Source organism: Epinephelus moara, chromosome 2 (genome assembly GCF_006386435.1).
Source record: "Epinephelus moara isolate mb chromosome 2, YSFRI_EMoa_1.0, whole genome shotgun sequence".
Classification (NCBI taxonomy): Eukaryota; Metazoa; Chordata; class Actinopteri; order Perciformes; family Serranidae; genus Epinephelus; species Epinephelus moara.
This window is the reverse complement of record NC_065507.1, coordinates 28,253,393-28,263,924: the sequence shown is the minus strand read 5'-3', so window position 1 is coordinate 28,263,924 and position 10,532 is coordinate 28,253,393. Positions and strand designations below refer to the sequence as shown.

The following is a 10,532-nucleotide window of genomic DNA, read 5'->3' as shown; positions in this document are numbered from 1 at the left end:
TGGTCCTCCATTAACGCGAGTAGTGGCGAAATACCTCGATAGCATCGTTAATGTGGTCTGTAGGATCTGTAGCGGTCGCCATTGTTGCTATCCTCACCAGTTACCCACCGGCGTACAGCTTGACATCAGCGTGGCGCTGATTGGCTAATCGCTAGACCCCCAGCGTTCATTGGTCCGTCCTTCGTTTGGACGAGATAAATCGCAAATTCATTGAAGTATGCTAGACCAGTAATGCAAGCCTACTCAGTTGAGTGGGCGGGGTCTATGGTCTGGAACCAGGCTATGTTTATCTCACTTTGTGTTCCACCACACTTTGTTCTGCCGACATCCTTTTTCCAACCAAAATGTTTTCTATCACAATGTCTGTCACTCTGTTCTCAGACTTCTCCCCAGAGGGAGACCATTTAAGATCGCTCAATTTCTGAAAAACATGAGTCAAGTGCTTCTGGGCCTCATTCTGGGCCTTGGACAGCTGTCATTTTTATTCAGATATTGCAGCATCTTGCCAATTGCTTCATCGTCATTATTGCTATTGCTAAATTTTTTAACACATTCTGCATCATCGGATTTCATTTTGCTAATTTCCTCATGTTCACTGCTTTGGAAAGTATTGGACTTTTTGTTTTGCAATTAACACCTAATTACCCTGAAAAACAACTTTGGTTCCGAAAGGTGCTAAATAACTTGAGTTAGAAGAAGAAGAAGGATGCGAGACTTGTTTTGTTTCCGGTTCTGCGGAAAACTCGCGTGAGTTTGTAGTTTTCACCAAAGTCCGTACATTTAATGGAAACACACAGGATTCGTATTTCTTTTAATGCACATTTCTCAATGATTCTAATCACTTTTGGATGGAAACATAGCTACTGAAGCTCAAAAATCTCTAAAGCCATATCAGCATATGTTATCTATGCAGGTCATCGCTGACCATTAGCCATTGCAGGTTAAAGCATAATTTTAAGCAAATTCATCGTATACATGGCATTGAGCCTCATAGCCTTCGCAAGCTTAACCATCCAGTTCATTGCTGGCTAAGCTTCATTATTTAAAAAAAAAAAAAAGCCATCACAACGTGAATTCCGTGTCTGTCCATTAATGGTACACCGCTGATTTAATCATTTGACCTCAGCTATTTCTCTGTCTTACTCATATCTGTATTTTATCTCTTAGCAGATCATACTAACTTTGTTTGATTAATCATGGCTTGTTCACTTCAGCTTGGTAAGTAAACATTGTTTGGGGGTAATTTAGTTGTTCCGGTCATGCTGACCATTGGTGATTGCATATTTTTTGCAAGCAAGGGATTGCTGCCTCAGAACCTGTGCAGGCTAAAGCATTCAAATTATTACTGTCATCACATAAGGGTGGCTTAAGTTTATTCATTGCAAGCAAAGCATCGCTACCTCATAGCCTTTTCAGGCTAAAGTTTCCAGGTCATCGCTGGCTAAACCTAATATTAAAAAATATAAAACAACAGTTAATTTTTATAATTTGCCATCTCAAGGCCCATTTCATTTTTCTGTGTTCATTCATGGTTCACCAGTGATTTATCACTTAACCTCAGCTATTTCCATGTCTTGCTCATTATTGTGCTTCATCTCTTAGCAGATCATACCAGTTCTGTTTGATTAATCATGTTCACTTCAACTTGATGAGTAAAAACATTCTTTGGGGGTATTTTCAGGCTGTCTTCCTTCATGTGCCCATTCATTTTGGGGGACTTATCTTGCCACTCAGCTGTCCCTCAATCACAAAATATCACCCTCTGGTGTCCAAGCGCCACAGACTTCTGTTAAATCTTAATCAACTCATATCATCTGTTTATCTGTACATTCCTATTCTGTATTAAACATAAACGTCATTCTTCTGTCTCCTGATTGAACTAACAATAGATTGCCAAATAGAGATACTAGCAGTTAAGGGACTTAGGGGACATTGTCCACCCTCAAAACACTGCACAGAGCTCCGCAGAAGACATTTGTCTTTGAAACTGTGTGACACACTGCCAGATTACTGCAGGGAGGGTTCGTTAAATGACCAACATCTTATGACTTAAAAGGAACTTGACATTGGACTTAGGTCTTAATGTGATGGGATTTAGGATCTTTTTGTGTAAAATATTTTTATGTATATATATATATATATACATGGCAGATAACAACTCAATGCCCGGTGGTAAGTCCTGGTTTCAACAGTTCAATGATCAGGTCATTATTGTCCAAATTGTGGTGGTGATTTTTCTTTGCATCAACCTGTTGCTCATTGTGACCTTCTTTTCAAAGGACGTCTTCTACACAAGCATGCGCTACATCTTATTTGCTGTTACACTACTGTCTGATAGCTTTATATTAATCATGTCTGATATCCTGCTCATCTTGACCTATTTTAATTTCACAATGCAAATTGGCCTCTGTATCATTATCTATATTCTTTTGTCTCTGTACACTTTTGTCACACCTGTTATGCTGACAGCAATGACCCTGGAGCGCTATGTAGCAATTTGCATGCCCCTGCGTCATGGAGAGTTGTGCTCCACACACAGTGCTATAAACTGTATCCTCATCATTCACGGCCTCAGCTCTGTACCCTGTATTGTTGTCTTCTTCAACTTCTTTGCATCAGCCTCCCAAAACTTGTTAACCCAGTCCAGGTTATGCTCCATGAATATTTTTGTCTTCCTCCAATGGCAGGATCATGTTAAATTTGCTGTTTTTCAGTGCTACTTCTTAATCATGTCTGTAACCATCATTTTCTCCTACACTAAAATAATGAAAGTGGCCAAAACTGCATCAGGGGAGAATAAAAAGTCAACATGGAAAGGGCTCAGAACAGTAATTCTTCATGCTTTCCAGCTGCTGCTCTGTCTCATCCAGCTGTGGTGTCCATTCATAGAAGCTGCTGTACTTAAGATTGATTTTATGTTATACATTCATGTCAGGTACTTTATTTACATAACATTTAATCTTGCTCCGAGATGTCTGAATCCTCTCATTTATGGCCTCAGGGATGAAAAGTTTTTTCTTGCATTAAAATACTGTGGGCCTTTCAGATATCACTGTTAAAAAAAAAGTATGCCATGACCTGTTGCGACCATTTTCAAAACATACCAACAGTTAATTATGTTCTAATGTAATTTTGAGATATATATATATATATATATATATATATATATATATACATATATATATATATATATATATACATATATATACACAGTGGTGTGAAAAAGTGTTTGCCCCCTTCCTGATTTCTTACTTTTTTGCATGTTTTCCGCGCTTAAATGTTTCAGATCATCAAACAAATTTAAACATTAGTCAAAGATAACACAAGTAAACACAAAATGCAGTTTTTAAATGAAGGGTTTTATTAATGAGGAAGAAAAAAATCCAAAGCTACATGGCCCTGTGTGAAAAAGTGTTTGCCCCCTAAACCTAATAACTGGTTGGGCCACCCTTAGCAGCAACTACTGCAATCAAGCGTTTGCGATAACTTGCAATGAGTCTTTTACAACGCTGTGGAGGAATTTTGGCCCACTCATCTTTGCAGAATTGTTGTAATTCAGCCACATTGGAGGGTTTTCGAGCATGAACCGCCTTTTTAAGGTCATGCCACAGCATCTCAATAGGATTCAGGTCAGGACTTTGACTAGGCCACTCCAAAGTCTTCATTTTGTTTTTCTTCAGCCATTCAGAGGTGGACTTGCTGGTGTGTTTTGGATCATTGTCCTGCTGTAGAACCCAAGTTCGCTTCAGCTTGAGGTCACGAACAGATGGCCGGACATTCTCCTTCAGGATTTTTTGGTAGACAGCAGAATTCATGCTTCCATTTATCACAGCAAGTCTTCCAGGTCCTGAAGCAGCAAAACAGCCCCAGACCATCACACTGCCACCACCATATTTTACTGTTGGTATGATGTTCTGTTTCTGAAATGCGGTGTTACTTTTACGCCAGATGTAATGGGACACAGACCTTCCAAAAAGTTCAACTTTTGTCTCGTCAGTCCACAGAATATTTTCCCAAAAGTCTTGGGGATCATCAAGATGTTTTCTGGCAAAAATGAGACGAGCCTTAATGTTCTTTTTGCTTAGCAGTGGTTTTCGTCTTGGAACTCTGCCATGCAGGCCATTTTTGCCCAGTCTCTTTCTTATGGTGGAGTCATGAACACTGACCTTAACTGAGGCAAGTGATGCCTGCAGTTCTTTAGATGTTGTTGTGGGGTCTTTTGTCACCTCTTGGATGAGTCGTCGCTGCGCTCTTGGGGTAATTTTGGTCGGCCGGCCACTCCTGGGAAAGTTCACCACTGTTCCGTGTTTTCGCCATTTGTGGATAATGGCTCTCACTGTGGTTCGCTGGAGTCCCAAAGCTTTAGAAATGGCTTTATAACCTTTTCCAGACTGATAGATTTCAATTACTTTTTTTCTCATTTGTTCCTGAATTTCTTTGGATCTCGGCATGATGTCTGTAGCTTTTGAGGATCTTTTGGTCTACTTCACTTTGTCAGGTAGGTCCTATTTAAGTGATTTCTAGATTGGGAACAGGTGTGCAGTAATCAGGCCTGGGTGTGGCTACAGAAATTGAACTCAGGTGTGATCAACCACAGTTATGTTTTAACAGGAGCTGGGGGGCAAACACTTTTTCACACAGGGCCATGTAGCTTTGGATTTTTTTCTTCCTCATTAATAAAACCCTTCATTTAAAAACAGCATTTTGTGTTTACTTGTGTTATCTCTGACTAATGTTTAAATTTGTTTGATGATCTGAAACATTTAAGTGTGGAAAACATGCAAAAAAGTAAGAAATCAGGAAGGGGGCAAACACTTTTTCACACCACTGTATATATATATATATCATCAACCTTCATCCTTCCCCATGCACTTGTTAATCACTGTGGACCATCATGTTAACCTTAGTCTGACATGTCTGACCCAGTTTTGATAATGATTGTTAATGCTATAATAAACATCCACAGCAACATTCAGTGACAATGTGCAAGGGCCATTAGTTCAGAAAATCAAGTTTGTATGATCATTTAAACTACACATCCACCTGAGATATGCATCACCCTCTGCATTATTGCTATTGAAATGCTGCTTATCGCTATTTGTAGTTCACTAAATGTTGGTGACTATGCCATTTTCATGAGGGCCCTTGAGCAGCATTGTGGGTTTTAGTATGTTATATACTATAACAGGTCAAGGTTGTACATTGCTGCATAATTTTGTCAGCTTTATCAGACTTTGGGACAGTGTACTGAAAAACCCCCCACAGGAAAGCAGTTGTGAAATAAATATATCAGTATACTTTATGCACATCATTCAGCACATCCAAATTAATGGCTCTGTATTAGTTGTGTGGAAATATTAAAAAGTTCTCAAGAGAGCTTTGGGTCTAAGGTTGACAGACAAACCGTCAATCAGACAAACCTCCTTCAAGTGTTGTCATGTCTGATGAGAGGGTGCCAGTCTTTATCTCTGTCTTGTGCCACAATTTTGTACATGAAAAAAAGTCTTCAGGAAAACTTGATGATGATACTGCGTCTGGATTTCACAATGCTGTACACTTGCAATGCAAACCAACATACTTGTAATGGTTCTTTTATCTATAGTGTGCTATAGTGTGTATGCGACACACTGCAATATGAAATAGGGCTGCTTTTGTATTTTTCCATGTCATCTGCAAAGATAAAAAAAAGGATGTTAACTTTTTTGCCATGTTGGGGAAGATCAGTGTTGCCTGAACTTCCTCAACATGGGAAAAACTAAATATTCAAACTGCTTCTAGCCAAATTCATAATTTACAAAAGCACAACAGACCATTTGAAGTAGTCTGCCTCGATCCAGCAGTGGGCATCCGTCAAATTCATCGCATTGTGTTATATGCCTTGCACGTTGGTTTAAATTGTAGACAAAGTGACAGCTCTATCTGGGATGTGGACGAACTTAAACAGACATTTGCATTTGCAATGCTGAACATTTAGAGGCTGGACTATGCTATACATTATGTGAACAGAAAAAACATTTAAGTTGTGTTGTGTAAAAACTGATACCACTTGTAAACTTTAGAAATAAAATCAATCCATCCATTTTCTATTGTTCTTTTTTTATGCTTCAATAACACTCGATAAATACTGAATAAGACCCCCTCCATAGAATATATACAATAAGTTGTTATTTTAATATTTAACCTTAATATTAAAGACACCTGGTACTAAAAAAATGGCTAACAAACTGGATCCTATCCAAGCAATAGCCAGGTGACCAGTGGCCACTCAGGGAAGTTACTGTGTCAGGCCAAGAAATAGTTTGGGACATAACCGTCCAAAAAAACAGAAAAAAAACCTCACACTTCTCAGCCTTTGGTTCTGAATCTCACTGAAGCTCGCTTTAATATCTCTTCTTGTAATAACTAACAAATCTGGAGGAGCGCAACTACTGAGGTAACTTTAGAGCACTCCATTTAGACATTAAATCACCTGAAATAGGTTGCTGCCATTACTGTGCCAGCAGAATCAAACTGAACATATTAAGGCCACATTTACACTGACTTAGGCACATAAAAAAAACCCTTCTTTTTATTCATGTCTGTGGTCGGGGTGTTTGTTCGTGTTGTGTCCTTACATCATAAATAATGTCCAGGGGATGAAATTTGTGAATTGCTACTGAAGTAAAGGGTGGAAAAGTAGCCTAGTTAATGACTGATGAGGTCTATCTGACCAAAATGTTGCATTTATAATAACCAGAGGCAGTTAACAGTGTGGATTATTTTTCTAATAATATATTATCTTTTTCTCCTACTTCTTATCACACAGGTGTGTCATGTTATTTTGAGCTGCAGTGATGGAATCAGAGTGTAAAAATAGCCACACTGTCACTGCAGACTAAAAAAGACTTTACGTAGGTTAAAATATCGCTAAAAATGTGTGTATAGTTGTAAACAATCTCTCCATTTGTTAGGAGCTCTGTTTTAAATCCAGTGGAAATAGAGCTCAAGAACAATGAAATGATTCTACTGACCTATAAAAACAGAGACTACCTGTCACGTCAGACTTTGGTCCATGTCGGGATACTTTTTTTCCTCAGTGATCTTATTGGTCATTGGTCAGGGTGTTATACGCTACTCTGAACATAACCTGAGAGTTAACCCTGAAGTTACCTCGCTTACTCCAAATCCTGCCTCATGGTACAGGCCTCTAGTTTGTGTTTCCACCACAGACAGTACTCTTAATGTAGGCCGGGTTGTTAACAGATGGTAATAGCCATGTCACTGCTCCATTCAGCTCTCAGTGTATTCTCTTCACGAGCAATGTCCTCACCTTGCTGATCATCCATGGAACGAGGATGCACGACATTTCCAAATCAAACAAATAGAATAGAATTTAGAGCAGAGCAGGGGTGCACAGGAATTTTTTTCTCCAAGTAAGAAAATAGAATATTCCCATTACACATAAAGGGTTTGAAATCTTTAGACATTTTCTGAAGTGCTTGAGGACTGAATCATCATTAAAGGGTTTGTCATGTAAGGGAGCCAATAAAAACAAATAGTCAGAGTTTATTACTGGCATTCAAAGTCCCATAGCAGCGACCTTTCCAAGACCCGTCTAAGGCCTTGTTTCCACCAATCAGTCAGGTTCAGTTCAGTTCATTACACTATAAAAGCAGTTATTCTTGTGTTTCATTGTCAAAAGTTGCGGATGGTACGAACAGAACTGTTCGATTCCGTACCATTTTCTGTCACCCCTACCTGTTAAGCACACTGATGCAATAATAAAAGGTGGAGCTAGAAACACTGCAGGCTGTTGATTGGTTAATGAATAAATTGACACTCTTGCTTGGATTACACTTTATCTGAGGCTGAATGGTGATTTTTAAAAAAATGTATTTCTTGGTATTCATGGGCTCTTCATGATGATTAGTATCTGCGTTGTGTGCTATTTTTCTATAACTGCACAATTTGTCATAGATCATGCTTTATATACAGTTAAAAATCTGCTGATAATGCTGCCATCATGGAAGTTGGAAACCTCTTGAAGGCAAAGAAGATATGGCTTCAAACCCTACTCGTTGTGAAGCGCCAGTATGGCAACAAACAAGGACCCATGAACACATATTTTTAATCAAATACTCATAGATTGATTTTATTTTTTGCAAATATGTGAACAGTGAAAACCCAATCATGCAAACAATATGTTTATAAAAAATGCCTTTGCCACAACAAAGTGCTGGATAAGCCCCACTGCCATACAATATATACTGGAGATTTGACAATCATTTTCCTGAAGCTCCAAAAGCAGCTGACAGTCACTAATCAAATAAATAGTCTTAAATAATGATTTATGCAACATTACAGATTTATAAATTGTGGGTAATGTATTTCATCCCCTTTTCAAATTTTGATATACTTCATGTAAATGCAAATATATAAACATTTTATGGATTAAAAAAGAGACATAAAAGGGAAATCAAACCTAGAAGTCTCAAAGCTTTCACAGGTGAAACATGTGCTTAATTATTTCTTTATCTTATTTTTTTTCTGGTTCTCCAATATCTCTATTTGTCTTAGTCCTCTCGTAGATAAGCCTCCTGCACCTCAAGCTCCTCACTGTTCTCTAGAAAGGCAGTATATTCTGCCATTCTTTGGATCTCTTCTACTTTAGTCTCGGCCAACTTCTTCTCTGCATCCGCTGACAGTTTCCGAGCCTCCCCCACCTGCGCCTCCGCCACCTGAACGTTTGTCTTCACTGTGATAGACGCCTCCTCGGCTCCTGGAAACACACACAGATGCAAAGATGCATTTTGTCAAGCTGCTGAGAAAGTTCAAGAGTTGAAGTAACACCAGCTAAGAAAGCACCCGTCAGCTATCCATTTTGTTTTAACTAAAGCTATACTGAGTGACACTATCGGATCTGCACACTTTCCAAAGTGTAACACAGGCAGCAGAAAAGTAGGATTTTAATCCCTTCTTCATTTTAAATACAACAGCATTTTAAAATCCCATCAAGCCTTAAGAGATACAGCTGCACACATGCAGACATTTGACCTACCTGAATTGTGTGCTACCTCAGCTGCCATTTTACACAAGTTGACAGCATCGATCCAGACTGACTCAAAACGTTTGCATTCACATAGTCTTCCACTAACCTGTTAAGACAAAGACATGGGACAAACTTAATGTAATGAATCTAATGAGACTGACTGTCGCAGGAAAAAAAAACAAGGTTAGAGTACATTCACATTTGTTTTCAACAACACAAACTAACCTCTGCACGCCGGTTATTGATCAGCTCCAGGAATGAATCCTTCTCTGCTGGGGTCAGTTTTCCCACTGAGGCTATATACCGTCTTTGGACAGCAATGCGAGTGTGCACAGCCTGTTTGCAAACAGAGGGAGCGCAGACACTCAGAGACAATACAGGGCGATTTCCAAAATGAAAGTCTCTGTGCAAACATCTTATCAAATGCAAAAAACATTAAGACACTCTCTGGAATCTTGTGATGATATGCTTTTTCATGCTTCTGTTTAATGCGGCGTGAAAATATTTTTCTTTCCGATGATTAATCAAACTGTCAGACTGAGGTTGACAATCATAAACTATGGATAAAATGTGATACATTAGATCACAACCTACCTTTGAGTAGTCTGTAAGGGCATCTATGAGAGCCAAGGAAGTCTGGGACAGGAAAGTACATGAACTGTCTGTAACCAGTGAGGCTGCTCTTCTGATCAGGGAGTCATGAGAGAGGTTTTCCATTTCCTAAAAACAGGGACAAATCCTTCATTTAATTTCTCCATGTACAAAATATAAAGAACAAGAACAAACTTTTTCCAAAGAGACTAACCCACCTGTGTGAAAGGGGAAGCATAAAGCCCATGGCCAACACTTAAAGGCGCAATGCTCATGTGCACAGTTTCTGTCCGTTCCCCCATTTTATGGACTCCAGGCTTCTTGCTGCTGAATGGGACATTCTCAGAACTGCTGTAGAGAAAGGAGCAGAGAATATAAGCAGGTTATCAGGGATTTAAGCTCAAAGTTCTGCAGTGCTGTGAATTATAATGTCATAGTTTGTTGCAAAGCTTCAATAGGCAGCATTTGGTGGCAGAGATTTAGGTTGTGTTAAAACTGTATACTGTCTGGCATTGATTATTATTCATAACCTACCTTGAGAAACGGATACAGGCTGCTCCTCTCCTGAGGACACTCCTGGTGGTCCGCAGCAGTGAAAAGTCTGTCTGATTTCGCAGAAGTCCTGCGGCAGCTCGGCTGGCACACGCTGAACACTGACTAACAGCTTGCATTTTGCAGAATATTTAGATCTGCTGCACTTGAAGAGTGTACTTAATAGGAGGTATGAATAGTTAGTTGCTGACCGCTTTTTCTTCAAGTCAAACAAAGCTGCTGCACTCTCACTTGTCTTTGTTAAATCAGAGAAATGTTCTTGTTCGAGGCTTGCTGTTGTTCAGTCTGCTCGACGTTGACCAACTGTCAAGTCCTGCAGGTATTTGTAAGACCCCAGCAACATTTCATTGCGTAAAAGGCA

General features: G+C 39.2%; 2 protein-coding genes across 3 annotated transcripts; one reads left to right on the top strand and one right to left on the bottom strand.

The window, feature by feature from the left end:
* The first annotated feature begins 2,138 nt into the window (after positions 1 to 2,138).
* On the top strand, positions 2,139 to 3,059 carry LOC126405786 (odorant receptor 131-2-like). The gene has a single exon (XM_050069719.1). The coding sequence runs from the start codon at positions 2,145 to 2,147 to the stop codon at positions 3,057 to 3,059; it is 915 nt and encodes a 304-aa protein (XP_049925676.1). The 5' UTR covers positions 2,139 to 2,144.
* Positions 3,060 to 8,103: 5,044 nt separating this feature from the next.
* On the bottom strand, positions 8,104 to 10,477 carry LOC126407658 (diablo IAP-binding mitochondrial protein-like). Of its 2 annotated transcripts, none has more exons than XM_050072762.1 (6): positions 10,154 to 10,477; positions 9,838 to 9,967; positions 9,623 to 9,748; positions 9,254 to 9,364; positions 9,038 to 9,134; positions 8,104 to 8,758 (listed from the first exon to the last, which is right to left on the bottom strand). In XM_050072762.1, the coding sequence occupies exons 1-6, from the start codon at positions 10,288 to 10,290 to the stop codon at positions 8,553 to 8,555; spliced, it is 807 nt and encodes a 268-aa protein (XP_049928719.1). In that variant the 5' UTR covers positions 10,291 to 10,477; the 3' UTR covers positions 8,104 to 8,552. The 2 variants fall into 2 exon arrangements, with proteins under 2 accessions (XP_049928719.1, XP_049928713.1); XM_050072756.1 differs by having other exon boundaries at positions 9,838 to 9,970; positions 10,154 to 10,476.
* Positions 10,478 to 10,532: the final 55 nt, after the last annotated feature.